At 39.1% G+C, this 16,030-nt stretch overlaps 1 protein-coding gene across 1 annotated transcript in view; it reads left to right on the top strand.

Moving 5' to 3' along the window:
• LOC105491244 (ADAM metallopeptidase with thrombospondin type 1 motif 18) overlaps nucleotides 1-16,030 on the top strand; it is a 151,467-nt gene that overhangs the window by 93,102 nt on the left and 42,335 nt on the right. Inside the window, exons 10-12 of the mRNA XM_071084992.1 lie at nucleotides 588-683; nucleotides 6,191-6,339; nucleotides 15,282-15,454. Coding sequence (XP_070941093.1) covers nucleotides 588-683; nucleotides 6,191-6,339; nucleotides 15,282-15,454 — 418 coding nt within the window. The remainder of the gene's footprint in view (nucleotides 1-587; nucleotides 684-6,190; nucleotides 6,340-15,281; nucleotides 15,455-16,030) is intronic.

Below are 16,030 nucleotides of genomic sequence, written 5' to 3'. Positions count from 1 at the left end.
GAAAAAGCAACTGTAAAGCAGTTTTTGAAAAGATGAAAAAGGTAGTAATTATGATATATTTTATAGAACTGCATGCGCTAGGCAAAACCATCACTTTACATGTAGTTCCTCATTTATCCTTGAGAATAAGTCTATAGAGTCAAGTGCTCATTTGATTACTATTGTACAGGTGAGAAAACTGCAACTGAGAGGGATTCCATAACATGTCCATAGGGCATGAAACCAGGCATTTCAGGATGAGGATTTGAATCAGACTTGCTTTATTATAATCTTGATGTATTCTACACGATGGTTATTATTATCACTATCATGAGAAACCAGATCTATCACTTCCAAGCCAAGTGTTCTCTAACTGTTGCTACCTACCTGCTGTTACTGAACCCGCATGAGTATCTGGATACTGTAGAAACTCCTCACTTACATAGTTGCTAAAACATTAACTTTGGTGTTACCAACTTCACTGGCCTCTACTTTCTGAATAATTTCTCTGATTTCTGCTGCCCCAAAACATAATATTGTATACAACATCTTTGAATATTTTTGTTTTTATTGTATATCACCCTTACCAGCCCCTTTTTTTCTTTCAGGACATTTGCAAATCGCTTTGGTGCCATCGAGTAGGCCACAGGTGTGAGACCAAGTTTATGCCTGCAGCAGAAGGGACCGTTTGTGGCTTGAGTATGGTAAACTGCATACTTGTTAGTTTTTAGCTCCAGAAATTTGATAAGGCATAGAATTCAAACTGTTTGTGTTGTGACCTTAGGATGGAATGCTTCGGCATTTTATGTCTCTGACTCCTCTTTATATTAACCAACATTATGTAGGAGCAATTATAAAGCTTAATGCTAACATAACCCAGATAGCTCAATTGTTTCAGAAGATTTTTTTTTTCTTTTTTCTTTGTCTTACTGTTTTAGATGGTGTCTTGGCTCAAAATATCTCTATTTCAGTGAGCTAACAGGTTTCATTACATACCATTTTCCTTTTAAACTTATGGTATTTAAAAAGTCTCAGGGATCAGATGTCTTGTTAGTCAAGAAATGACTGTCCCTCCAGACCAAGGCTTCTGCTACTCAGCTCAACTCACAGGACCTGTCATTGAGCTTCTGACATGCCCTGTAGATTCCCATCATGTACAGTGACTTTCCTATTGAAGGGTAAGAGATTCCTCCACCTAGTGTGTACCTAAGGTCCTTTCGCTGGTGAGCATCTTCTACCCAGAGAACCACCTCCATTTTGAAAGATTATGGGAGATCTCAATATTTTGAATGAAGAACTCTCATATATTTCTATTTTTCTTCCTCTTCCCCAATAGAGTTTGGAGGGAGGGCAGGTTGCATTTGGGCTACTAGTAAATGATCCAGATTTGGGGAGTTCGTTTGAAAGACCAATCAAAGAGGAGCTATGAATGACAAGAGATAATGAGATGTTACAGGTTTGCTGATCTTAATTATTGTCTCTGTCTCAAGGCAGTATAAACCTATACAGAAAAAAATGGTCATTGGTTGTTTAAAGTTATTTCAAGGCTGGGTGTGATAGCTCACACCTGTAATCCCAACACTTTGGGAGGCTGAGCAGGGAGGATTGCTTGAAGCCAGGAGTTCAAGAACAGGTAACATAGCGAGACCCTATCTCTACAAAATATTAACCAGGCATGGTGGTGCATGCCTGTAGTCCCAGCAACTTGGGAGGCTAAGGGAGGAGGACCGCTTCAACACAGGAGTTTGAGGCTGCAGTGTGCTGTGATTACACCACTGTAGTCCATCCTGGGCCACAGAGTTAGGCCCTGTCTCTAAAAAAGGTATTTCATTCCACAATAATTTATTGACTACTAGATATGGGGAACAGGAGACTCTGGGGATATAGAGATGAATAAACCACAGTTGTATTTCTTTAAAAATTTACAGTCCAGGCGGGGCACAGTGGCTCATGCCTGTAATCCCATCACTTTGAGAGGCCAAGGTGGGTGGATCACTTGAGGTCAGGAGTTCAAGGCTAGCTTGGCCAGCATGGTGAAACCTTGTGTCTACTAAAAATGCAAAAATTTGCTGGACACGATGGCGCATGCCTAAAATCCCAGCTACTTGGGAGGCTGAGGCATGAGAATTACTTGCATCCTGGAGGCAGAGGTTGCAGGAAGCCGAGATTGTGCCACTGAATTCCAACCTGGGTGACAGAGCGAGACTCTCTCAAAAATAAATTAAAAAAATAAAAATTTACAGTCTAGTAGGGGAAACACATACAGAAGCAAATAACGAATTCTCTCTTTAAACACACCTTCTCTAAGCAGTAGTTGCTATCAGGGCCCAGATGAAATGAGAGATGAATCTTGCTTGAGATTAGCTATGCACTTAAAATAAACCACAACAAGTGTGTGCATCAAGATGGTTGTTGGAGTTTGGGTTAAAGTTCTTCAGTTGGATGATAGAAAGGACTTTTCAGAGACAGGCCAACATCAGAGGCAAAGGCACAGATTTCTGATATTTGTTAGGACGCTTATTCACTATCTCTTAAAAAGGTTTGTAATTTTTAACTCTTTATTTTAAAGAAAATGAACATTTTAAAAATTGAGGAGTTATGTGCAATTTTTAATCTGATAGTGGTCTTAGGGAATCCCAAGGAGGACTGTTCTTGAAAATGTTAATAGAAATGTTATGGCCATGATGATACAAAACAATGAATTAGTGGAATAATTTAAAATATAAATACTGCTCAAGTCATTTTGACTTTTGAGGCATTACAACTTAGAACTTGTAACTTGAGGATTAGTGTTTTTTGTTTTTTGTTTTTTTTTAAATTGAAAAAGCAATCGTATTACCTATAAGGGATACACAGGAAAATAATGAATGAGAAAAATAAGTGATACATCACTGAGGTCTAAAGATTGATTACATAAGCACCTCAGGTATCTACGTTCCGTGGGGAGTAAAATGTACTTGTGTTAGGCTTCAGTAAACAGAACATGAGATAAAGTCAGAAGTAAGAAAGCAAATGTCTTGATATCACTGCCACGCCACGTTATTTTAAAACACCAGGCTACAGTTATATACTGGTGAAAAGCCCTTAACTGTAATGTCATGCTCAACAGAAAGCATCTTAATAAGTTCCATCCATCATCACTCCAGTGAAATAATTATTACACTCATATATGGGTTCCTCAGATTCTTCCTTCACCAGGAGATATAACTGGCTGCTTGTTAGACTGTAAATTTCATGAGGGCCAGTGCCCTGGTTTTACTCTTGTTTCATCTGGAGTGTCTGACACACAGTAGCAGGTACTGAATGTTTCATTTGTTTCTCTGTAACTGGAACCCAACTCTGTCCTTCCTCTTCCTTCTCTAGTCCTTTGTCCTTCAGCGCTATTTGTACTGTGAATACTCAGCCAACATGTGGCAGTATGAAAGCCACTTACTTTTTTATCTAGAGATACGTGTACACGGAAAGACAGGTTTGTACATGCTGTCTATAAAAAGATACTGGCCCAAGTCATGGCCATTCAATTGGAAATTAGATGTAGTGCCAGAAATATGTATGCTGGGCCTGGGCATGGTGGCTCATGCCTGTAATCTCAGCACTGTGGGAGGCCTAGGCGGGCAGAGCGCTTGAGGTGAGGAGTTTGAGACTACACTGGTCAACATGGTGGAATTCCATCTCTACTAAAAATACAAAAAATTACCCAGGCATGATGGTACATGCCTGTAATCCCAGCTACTCAGGAAGCTGAGGCAGAAGAATTACTTAAACCTGGGAGGTGGAGGCTGCAGTGAGCCGAGATCGTGTCACCGCACTCCAGCATGGGTGACACAGTGATAACCTGTCTAAAAAAACAACAAAAAAAAGAAAAGAAAAGAAAAGAAAAATATGTATGTGTGAAAAGATGGAGCTGGGCACAGTGGCTCACACCTATAATCCCAGCACTTTGGGAGGCCAAGGTGGGTGGATCACCTGAGGTCAGGAGTTCAAGACCAGCCTGGCCAACGTGGTAAAACCCCGTCTCTACTAAAAATACAAAAATTAGCTGGGCGTAGTGGCAGGCGCCTATAGTCCCAGCTACTTGGAAGGCTGAGGCAGGAGAATCGCTTGAACCTGGGAGGCGGAGGTTGCAGTGAGCCGAGATGGCACCACTGTACTCCAGCCTGGGCAACAAGAGTGAAACTCTGTCTTTAAAAAAAAAAAAAAAAAAAAAAAAAAAGGATAAACTTACAGGTGTACATATTGTAAATTTGCATTTTCTATGTAGAATTTTACCTATACATGTGAATGTGTGCAAATCTGTGTGTACATTCCTATATATTCCTGATTTCTACACTGATTAAAAAGCCAAAGGGAAACAATCTGATAGCAGCCTAACCTAATACTAGAATGAATACTGAAGTAATAGAACATCAAACTAATTGAATGACTGGAAGAGATCTAAACACATTTTCCAAAAAGAAATTAGATTAGAATTAAGGTACATTGGTCAGCAGTTTGCCTCCAAGATGAGAAGTAGAAGTGTCCTGCTTAGAAGTTCTGGCTACTGAGTTAAATCCAGTCTCTTATACTTGCATAGTTACTTGAATAGCTCTGTTTGGGTAGTTTGTGTCACTCTGAGCAGGTTAGCTAGTATTTCTTTGCTAAATTTCTCTTACTGAGAAAAATGGTTTTTAACTCAGTGCTTTGCAAGGATTAGATAAGATACTGCATATGTGAAGCTCTCTGCACCATTTTTGGCACATAGGAGCAACTTGATAACCTGTGGCTGCTGCCGCCGTTACTGTTATTGGCTATTGTAATTTTGTCTCAGCCACTGAACTCAGTCCAGTAGAGTCCTCGTGATTCCTGGTAGAAAAGATGCATGCTTATGGTAGACAAAATCCTCAAATGACCAATTGCCTTCCCCAAAAAGTTCTCAGTAGTGTTGTATGATTTCATGCAAACTCTGAAATGGCAATTAATCCGGGGAAAAGAAAAATGAAAAACAGAAGAATTAATCAGCACATGGCAAGAATTTGAAGAAAGGAAGCAATATCTTAACCTAGACAAAGTGCACTAGCAACCAAACCACACAATAAACAGTCATGAAGCCAAATGTCTCACAGGGGAAAAGTGAAGATTTGAAAGTAAAACAACCTTCCCATAATTCTGTAACCGATCCCCCGATTCCTCAGCAAAACCTGGCATGGTCCAAACCCCAGCCCTTTGGATCTAATTGCAAGAGGCCTTCAGAAAAGAGCAGTTATGCTAAGTCATGCAGAACTTGCTCATAATCAAAGCACTGCAGGGGTCGGGGTGGGGGGTAGGTAACAACAACAAAAAACAAAACAAAAACTAAAGAAACACTACCAGAGGCTAATGCATCCCCTGGGGAGAGATGACCAGGAAAGCCGGGAATTTGTTACAAAGGAGAACTAAAACGGAAAGGTTAGTACAGAAAATAGCTCTCCATCTAGCTTGTACAGATCATGGGCAAATGAAACTCCCTGGGCTGATTCATCAAAGACACTGAAAGAGCTCAAAGTCATCAGAGCATCTGAAGTGGGCACCTTTTATGTAGACAAAAGGAAAAAGGATGCTATCTGAAGAGAACAATTTGTATAGACTGACTTGTTTAGTTTCATAAGAAATGCTCTATAGTGATGGGTTTGGAATAAACAAAAATATAATGTATGTGTAATTGTATCTGTTTTATGATAAGATAATCATTCAGAATGATAAATTGTGTTAATATCTTACCTGTTACTTCTTGAATGAGTGATCCCAATTGTTTCCCAATTGTTTATTCAGAATGATAAATTGTGTTAATATCTTAACTGTTTCTTCCTGGATGAGTGATCCCAATTGTTCTTTCAGTAGCGTTGTCTCTAAGTGGCAAGGCAGGCTTCGTTGTAACTTTATACTGACTCCCTTGGCTGGTAGGTGAAATCTTATCATCTGAACATGTCACCTCTACAGCTCACAAAGCGTATCATACTCAGCCTGTTGGTGAGCAACGCTACTTCTCTACAGATGTCAGCCTTTCAGAATGTATGTGGTCAATGCAGAGTAGTTGAGTGTTTTTAGAGCACAGCAAAGGAATTTATCAAGGTATCAGGCATTTTCCTTTTCTCCCAACAGACCTGTTTTTCCTGTTACTGTGCAGGTGTTGGCAACTCCCTGTGCTTTCCCAGGTGGTGTCTGACAGGAACCATCTTAAACGTTCTTTTCACAGTGGTGTCGGCAAGGCCAGTGCGTAAAGTTTGGGGAGCTGGGGCCCCGGCCCATCCATGGCCAGTGGTCCGCCTGGTCGAAGTGGTCAGAATGTTCCCGGACGTGTGGTGGAGGAGTCAAGTACCAGGAGAGACACTGCAATAACCCCAAGTAAGGCTCCAGCAGAAAGGTAGTTTTGCAAGGCATTAACCTTCAGCCTGTCACACACCGGTTTTTCTTGTTCATACTTTAATAAGTTTTTTAAATTTTTAATTATTTTGGGTACATCATAGTTATACATATTTATGGGGGTACATGTGATGTGTTGATGCAGGTGTACAATGTGGAACAATCAAATCAGCATAATGAGATATCCATCACCTCTAGGCTTTATTGTTTCTTTATTAAAAAACATTCCAAAATCATTTCTTTATTAGACACATTTCATGGTTTCAGTTATTTTAAGATATGCAATAAATTATTGTTAATGATAGTCACCCTATTTGTGTTACTGAATACTAGATCTTATTCATTCTAACTTTTTTTTTGTACCCATTAACCATCCCAACATTACCGTTCTCCCTCCCCACTACCCTTCCCAGCTCTATCAATCCATTCTCTAGCTCTAGCTCTGAGTTCAATTTCTTTTTTTTTTTTTCTTTTTTTTTTTTTTAGCTCTCACATGGGAGAAAATGCAATATTTGTCTTTCTCCATTTGGCTTATTTCACTTAATGTAATGTCCTGCAGCTCCATTCATCTTCAGTATGCTACCAACTTAAATTGTGTTGTAAATTAAATTAAATTAAATGTTTTCCAAGCTTCCATCACATTGATCACAGGATTTCATTTTTATAATGGCTGAATAGTACTAAATAGGATTCGTAGTATGAAATAGGATTAATACTATCATAATAGGCTGAATACTATTAATTTGAATAATACTATTATACTATATTATATATAATTACTATTCATATATAGCATATACAATACTATATCGTATATGTAAGACTATATATAATAGTATTAATATATAGTATCTATACTATCTAGTAGCATTAATAGGATGAATGGATAAAGAAAACATGGCACACTATTCAATTATGTATATGTGCCACATTTTCCTTATTTATTCATGCATTGAGGGACTCTTAGGTTACTTCCGTGTCTTGGCTATTGTGAATAATGCTGCAGTGAACATGGGAATACAGATATCTGTATACACTGATTTCCTTCCTTTGGGGTATTCCTTCCTTTTGGGATTGCTGGATCATATGGTAGTCCTACTTTTAGTTTTTTTGAGGAACCACCATACTAATTTACATTCCCACCAACAGAACACTGTTTTATTTTTTTGGTATTTCTTTTTTTATATTATTTTACTTTAAGTTGTGGGATGCATGTGCTGAACGTGCAGGTTTATTACCTAGGTACATATGTGCCATGGTGGTTTGCTGCACCTATCAACCCATCATTTAAGCTTTAAGCCCCGCATTCATTAGGTATTTGTCCTAAAGCTCTCCCTCCCCTTGCCCCCCACCCCCCGACAGGCCCTGGTGTGAGAAAACACTGTTTTAAAGTGCCATTTTCTTCCATCCAGTTAGTAACAATCAACCAGAGTTGTACTGTTCGCATGTAAAGTCCATGTGCACCGAGGGAAGGTGTGGTGGGCAGAAACCAAAACACAGCAAAGGAGTCATTCTCTATCGGACTGTGATGATCCAGTAAGACTCTGAGCTACTCTATTCATCTAAACTAGGGTTCTACCGTCATATAATTAAATACTTGTGATACTGTAGAACAGAAAAGTTTGGCCGGCAAACCTCGTGAGTCTCTCAAACGGGTGAACTGCAGAAAGTATGCTGATTTTTGCCTTGCAGGAATGTACATCAACACGTGTTGACAGATCTGCCTGACTTTTCAAGAGAAACCAGAAATAACGGAAAAATGCTGCATGTGAAATTTCCCAATTTAAAAAATATTGACAGCAAATTCAATTTTCTTTAAAGACAGAAAAACCCGCTGTGACAACTAGTCCGATCAGCTGTGGATTGAAAGTGGCCTGTGGTCACCTGTGGGCGCTCTTTGGTCTGGTCATACTGGAATCTGAACTGCAGTTTGTGCTCTGTGAACATGAAGGTGGTTTCATGTTACTTTTTTTTTTCTTTTAGACGGAGTCTCGCTCTGTTGCCCAGGCTGGAGTACAGTGGCACGATCTGAGCTCACTGCAAGCTCCGCCTCCTGGGTTCACGCCATTCTCCTGCCTCAGCCTCCCGGGTAGCTGGGACTACAGGCGCCCGCCACCACGCCCGGCTAATTTTTTGTATTTTTAGTAGAGACGGGGTTTCACCTTGTTAGGCAGGATGGTCTCAATCTCTTGACCTCGTGATCCACCTGCCTCGGCCTCCCAAAGTGCTGGGATTACAGGCTTGAGCCACCGCGCCTGGCCGGTTTTATGTTACTTTTATATGCTCTAACTCCCACATGAAACGCATGTGAGATGTAGATTTTCCAATTGGCAGGATGATGTAGAGAGAGCCCAGGTTTTGGCGATAGATAGAAAGACTCTAAACCGTGTGTCTGCCACTTCTTAACTCTGTGGCTTTGTAAAAGTCATTTGACCTGGGTTTATGTACAAAAAAATGTAGAAGATAACCTTGGAAGGTTGGATGAGGATTAGAAATTGCATCTGTAGGATGCCTGACAGACTGGGGAACATTCCGTGGGCATTCAACAAAAGGTTCTGGGATCTGTGTGGTTTTTATCATCCTCATCCCAAGCTCACCGGGAGGACGGGGTCACAGAGGTCAACCCAGCAAAGGAGCGTGGAGAGGCAGAGCCTTTACTGATGACACTGACCTTTGAAGAATGTGATGGGGTGAGAAGAATGTGATGGAACCTTGGAAAACATTTAATTTACAACACGATTTAAGTTGGTAGCATAGTGAAGAGGATGAGAACATAGACTCTGAAGTTTGACAGACCGTTTTTGCATCCTGACCCTAACACTTCTGATCTATGACCATAGACAACTTAGTCTTCCTGCTCCAGATTCTTCATTTATAAAAACGGGATAATGATAGCACCTACATCAACTGAGTTAATGTTTGCAAAGTGCCTTAGAAAAGGGTCTGACATGTCATTAACATTGCATAACTATTTGGTAAATTGAGAAATAATGACACTAGAGCAAAAGGAAATTTTTTAAAAGATGAATAGTACTGCATTTGAATCAGCAGTCTGAGTTAGATAAAAAGTCAATTTTTTTCCCCAAAATATAAAGCAGAATTTGGAGACACTTGGACCATCACGTGTTAGGTGCTACTTGGAATATCGCAGGCTAAAATAGATCTTTTCAATTTCAGCACTATTGACATGGGCTGGAAAATTCTTTGTTGTGGAGGTTTGTGCTGGACATGCTAAGATGTTTAGCAGCATCCCTGCCCTTGACCTACTAATGCCAGTAGGGTCCACTCTTCTTCCCCCCACCCACCAAACTGTGACAATCAAAAATGTCTCCGGACATTGCCAAATTTCCTATATGAGACAAAATCATCTCTGATTGAGACTCATAGATGTAATCAGACCCAGTGACTGAATATAATGATAAGGAGGCTGGTGATGCGTTTGCAACTTATACCGGGTTATTGTTTTAGTAACAATATTAAAACAATGATGTTGTTTCAGTATCTCCTGGTTTAAGCAGGAGGGTAGTTTCTACCCTCCTGATACTTTGAATGCAACCATGTCTTAAGTTGAATTGTTAAAATCATCATATTACTTTGCATTTTTGAAGCATAGTTCATGGATCTGGTTTTCATACATTACAACATTTTACAATCTCGATATTTTCCCAAGAAAGACATAGATTACCTAATTCAATAGCTCTGCTGGTAAAATGCATGAATGACACCCCTGAGATTTAAATTAAAACCTCTCATATCTGTAGGATTGAGAGCTCTCATTATAATAGGGCATTGTTCATGGAAACAACATATTGTAATTTAGAGATGCCTAAAAGAAGAATTAATCACTAATGTATTTTCATTCAGTGCAGTTTTATCATTTTAAACAAAATTAAAAATAAATCAGGATACTGTTTACTTTATGCATGAAGCCAAAAATAAGTAGATGATAGGTGATCCCGAGGCAATTGAATTAATTGTTCTCTCTCTGTTCTTATTTCACTCTGTTGCAGTAATGCTGGTTTTTTCTCCCTGTTTCAAGTTATGGATTTCTTTCTTGCTTCAGTTTAAGTATTTGGTTCTATTAATATCGCTCAGTGTAGCCATTTTCATTGTCTCATCCAAGAAGCAGTGTGAGGTTTCTGTTTCATATAAAGGTGTTTTTCCCAGAACAGATTTTATTTCATAAAAAATGAATGATTCTTGGCTGATTCATAGATTTACCAATTTTTTGTTGATGGCTATCTGGCTCTGGAATGGCCAATGCCAGGTACACAGGGACGTCCTTTGTCCCATGTAAGTGGTAAACAATGTTAACTGATGGAAGCCCTGTTTTTTGCTGAGCCCTCCTATGCCTCAGGGACCTTCCCAATATCCTTCTGTAGGCATTTGTTCCAAATCAGGTTAGAAGTGACACATGAGTTGAAACCTGCTGCCTAATCCAGTTATTTCACAGATGAGTAACCAAGGGAGGCAGAGGGCCCCATTCAGAGTAGCAACTCTTGCTCAAGTCCCCATGCTGGTAATGGCAGAGTCAGATTAAGATCCCATAGTCTTAATCCGTTGACATTTTTCGTTTTTTTCTGGTTATTTGTTTATTAAATTATCACCCCATAAGGGAGCCCTAGTGAAATTTCTATAAACTCTCCAAGAAAATTATTAGTGATGTGGTAAGGTGTTCTAGAACTTTCCTAAAACATGAGTCTATTTGAGAAAGAATTGTCTGCTAACTCTAACGCAACTTAGCACATGGAGTTAGGAGGAAAATCATGGCCCCAGAAGAATAATTGAATCTAACTGGTGGTGTATTTTCCAACCAGTAATTTTGAGGCTCAGCTGGTTATCAGAATCACCAGGTGTGTTTTTAAACATACTGATTTCTGGATCTTCCATATCAGGTACTGTTATTGAGAAAGTGGGTGGAGGTCCCCAGGAATCTGTATATGTATATAGTTTAACAGAGCTCTCTAAGTGATTTTAATACTTATCCAAGCAACATCATTTTAAATATTTGTAGTCAGGACTTGATAAATGATACAGAAGCAAATGCTGGTATGTTCTTTATAGCTGTCTAATATAAGGACAAAATCATGTGCCTAGGTTTTTGTTTTCTATTTCTATGTTTCTTTGTAATATTAAAGAACTTCTTACACCAAGACATATCATGATAGAATTTTCTGTTAAGTTAGGCTAACACTCATGTTCAAAGGTGCAAACAAATATTGTCTATATTTTTATGGAAATGCCCAAATGCTTGCCAGCAATTACTTTTGATCACTTTGACCATATCCCATAATTAAAAATGAAATGTAATAGTATATAAAAATCAGATCACATAATACTCAGCACAGGGTGGGTACTCAATACAAAAGCATAAGGCATTTATAAATAGTTATAATTTATTCTAACTCTGCCCTAGGTACTGCCCTACATTCTTTACAAAGTTTAGGTCAGTTAATTGTCACAGTTGTTCCTATTTTGCAAATGAGGAGGTTAAATAAAATCACCTAAAATTGAGCTGGGAGGAGTCAGAGAATACTGTGTTTAAATCAGGGTCTGGCCAGGTTTGATGGATCATACTTGTAATTCCAGCACTTGGGGAGGCCAAGGCAGGAGGACTGCTTGAGGCCAGGATTTTGAGACCAGCCTGGGCAACACAGACCTTCGTCTCTATAAAAATTTCAAAAATTTGCCAGGCATGGTGGCACATGTCTGTAGTCCTAACTACTCAGGAGGCTGAGGTAGGAGGATTGCTTGAGTTCAGGAATTTGAGACTGCAGTGAGCCAAGATTGTGCCACTTCATTCCAGCCTGGGTGATAGAGCAAGACTCTGTATCCAAAATTAAAAAAAAAAAAAAAAAGAATCTGCCTCATTGTAAAAGGCCAGCTCCCTAAACATTGCACCTTATTCATCTTTCTTTCCATGCCTGGCCCCATGGCCTAAGAACTCAGTTAAATGCAGGCATAGTTAAGTAGGAAAAAAATCCTGGACTGAGTCCACAGGCCTGAGCTTGAGCTCGTCTCTGTTTCTTTCTAGCTGCGTGACCCTCATTCAACAAGTTTTGTGAGCTCTTGTCAGCTGGTTCCCACTTCATCTATAAAAGGAGGACAATGGCTGTATGAATTTGGTGGTCTTTTCCACATTACAAGTTCTATAAGTCGATAAAGTAACACCTTGCAGTCCTCTTTCCCTTCATTAACTTCATAGGGTCCAAATGAGGTTTGTTAAATCTCAGAGAGTCTTAAACTGAGAAATTAGTTTTAAATACGCCTTGTAAAGATGACCAGGAATATTGAGGCTATGATATAGCACTTTAAGATTTTTCTAAGTGCTTTTTAGATAATCATTTAAGAAGTCTTCAGGGATCTGATTTATCACAATGGCTGCTGCATGTTTAAGTAGTTGCTCTAGAGTGTTTTGAAATAGCATAAAACTCTCATTCTGGCAGTGTGACATTTCCCGTTCCTGTTGAATCCATTTTAGCATGCAGCTATAGGAGGACTGGATAAATTATGCTGAAGCAGTTCCAGGGCTGTTTTAGAGCATACTTGTGCTTCCTAAAAAGACAAGGAATTTTAATCACATAAATTTATTAACCTGGAGCCGCCTTTCATGTTACATGTTGGCATCAAATCTTTATACAAGATGATCCATAGTTGAGTTTTGGCCTTCAGAGAAAACTCCAAATGGGAGGAATGAAAAGAGACCACAGCTCTGTGCACAGAGTAAGCTGGATACAATGATATGGGTAACTTTCAATGTGGTGGTGCTCTTTTTTCCTTTATTTTGCTTTCTGGTTTTTGCAGATTAGACTCTGCCTACCAAGATCTTAAAGAGCTTGCCTTTACATCATAATTATTTATGTTCTAATGGAATTCCCTACTCTGGAAATCCATTTCCCATTGTGCTTGGCAGGAAAGGAGTAGGCCACCTGCAAAGCTGAGAAGTGATAATGCTGATGAAAACAAGAGAATGTTTTCCCTCTGGGTTCAGAATCAATCCGAAGGAACACACAACAGTCATATTATAATCAAAATATCTCAATGACTGACAGCTGAATTGAAGAGAGCAGCAAATGGTGCTTTCTGTTCCTTCTCCCCAATGTGCTGACATTCTCTGCAATAGCAGGTGCATGGCAAAGTGTGGGAAGATAATGAGAGTGTTAGAAAATGGGAGAAAGCTGGAGAGGTAGCTTGGGTCCATGTTTGAACAGCTTTTGATGCCAAAAGATAGGGTGTGTGCAGGTAGCACGCAAGCAAACATATACAGTAAAAGAACATTTAGGTGTGTTTACAGATTTCCCTAACAGAGGAGCTAATATGATGAGGGTCAAGAAAATCCCTTCGGTTAGAACAGCAGTCTCCAGTTTCATCCAGGTTGCTGTGAATGCTATTATTTCATTACTTTTTACGGCTTAGTAGTAGTCCATGATCTATATACACCATATTTTCTTTACTCGTTGATTGATGGGCATTTGGGCTGGTTCCATATTTTTGCAATTGCAAATTGTGTTGTTTCTCAGGAATAGAAAACCAAACATTGTATGTTCTCACTTATATGTGGGAGCTAAGCTATGAGGACACAAAGGCATAAGAATGATACATTGGACTTTGGGGACTCAAGGAGAAAGGGTAGGAGGTGGCAAGGGATAAAAGACTACACATTGGGTACAGGGCACACTGATCGAGTGAGGGGTATACTAAAATCTCAGAAATGTTTACTAAAGAACTTATTTATGTAACCAAACAACCTATTGAAATAAAAAAATTAGAAATTAAAAAATTGTTCTACCATAAAGACATATGCACATATATGTTCATTGTAGCACTATTCATTATAGCAAAGGCATGGAATCAACCTAAATACACATCAACAGTAGACTGGATAAAGAAAATGTGATACATATACACCATGGAATACTATGCGGCCATAAAAAAGAGTGAAATCATGTCTTTTGCCGTCAGACAGATAGAACTGGAGGTCATTCTCCTAAGCCAACTTAAGGCAGGACCAGAAACCTGAATATCACATATTCTTCCTTATAAATGGGAGCTAAACATTGAGTATATATGGGCACAAAAAAGAGAACAACAGATATTGAGGGTGGAGGGTTGGAGGAGGGAGAGGATTGAAAAACTATGTATCAGATATTATGCTTATTACCTAGGCGATGAAATAGTCTGTACACCGGACTCCTGTGAGACGTAATTTACCTGTATAACAAACCTTTACATGTACCCCTGAACCTAAAATAAAAGTTTAAAAATTTTTTTTTAATTTAAAAACAAAAGAATATTCTTTCAGGCTGGATGCAGTGGTTCACACCTGTAATCCCCACACTTTGGGAGCCTGATGCGGGTGGATCACTTGAGTTGAGGAGTTTGAGACTGGCCTGGGCAGTATGGTGAAACCACATCTCAACAAAAAGTACAAAAATTAGCCAGGTGTAGTAGTGCATGCCTCTAGTCCCAGCTACTTGGGAGGCTGAGGTAGGAGGCAGAGCCAGAGAGGTGGGGAGGCAGCAGTGAGCCGAGATCATGCCACTGCATTCCAGCCTGGACAACAGTGTGAGACCCTGTCTCAAAAATAATAAAAAGTAAATATTATTTCAACAGTGTTTAGGGAAATTGACAGAATGTAAAAATTAGATTGGTGATGGCAAATAAATTTGATTTGGCATGCCAATTTTAATGAGGGAGCCGTGGTAAAGAAAAGAACTAGAAAAAAAAGATTCCCTGATTGATTAGTTAGATTCAAGAAGGAAAGTGGTAAATTGTATGCTATGTACTTCCATTCCTGTAATAGACTGTGCATTTGCATACGCTGTGGCAATGCTCATCCTGATTGCCTCTCTTTCTATTATTGTATGTGACTAACAGTGAACCCTTTGATTGCTAACATTAAAGTTCATTCATTTCATTTTTAGGCCTCAGTATGGTGGCAAATTCTGTCCAGGTTCTAGCCGTATTTATCAGCTGTGCAACATTAACCCTTGTAATGAAAACAGCTTGGATTTTCGGGCTCAACAGTGCGCAGAATATAACAGCAAACCTTTCCGTGGATGGTTCTACCAGTGGAAACCCTATACAAAAGTGGAAGGTAATGTGGTCTCTATGACATTCAAATAAGTCTCTATGTGGATAATAATGTGATTGAACAATACAGAAGAAATTGTTGCCTGTATCAAAGAGTTTCCATGTTTACCTTTCATTCCCCAGACCCATCCTGGCCCAGTGTTTCATTCCATGGGTTTTGTTTATTTTTTCTACTATATTTTTTTTTTCCCATAAGATACCTCTTGTCTCCCACATCTGTAAACCCAAGGTTTCATATGTTTGGAATGTACTTATGTTTCTCAACTTACCTTTGACATTTTGGCAATTAAGTCTCCCAGGGATCTTAATTGAAATGGGTATGAAGTGTCCAGACCAAAAACTCATGAAACCATATATACCCCATAGAGGCACCATACACAGTAACTGACATGTCAGTTAATTACAAGCATGGCAAGGCCTGTTTGTAAAGTGTGTGCATGCATGCAGACACACACACAGAATCATATATAAAAATTAGACTAAGTTCTTGGTACTTACTATACTTAAAGTTATTATGGCTTGTATTTTACTTTTTAAATTAATATGTCTTTATTTTGACTGAATAATGAAACATTAGTTA

Source organism: Macaca nemestrina, chromosome 18 (genome assembly GCF_043159975.1).
Source record: "Macaca nemestrina isolate mMacNem1 chromosome 18, mMacNem.hap1, whole genome shotgun sequence".
NCBI classification, from domain to species: domain Eukaryota; kingdom Metazoa; phylum Chordata; class Mammalia; order Primates; family Cercopithecidae; genus Macaca; species Macaca nemestrina.
The sequence above is the reverse complement of the archived record's forward strand: the minus strand, read 5'-3'. Positions and strand labels throughout refer to the sequence as shown.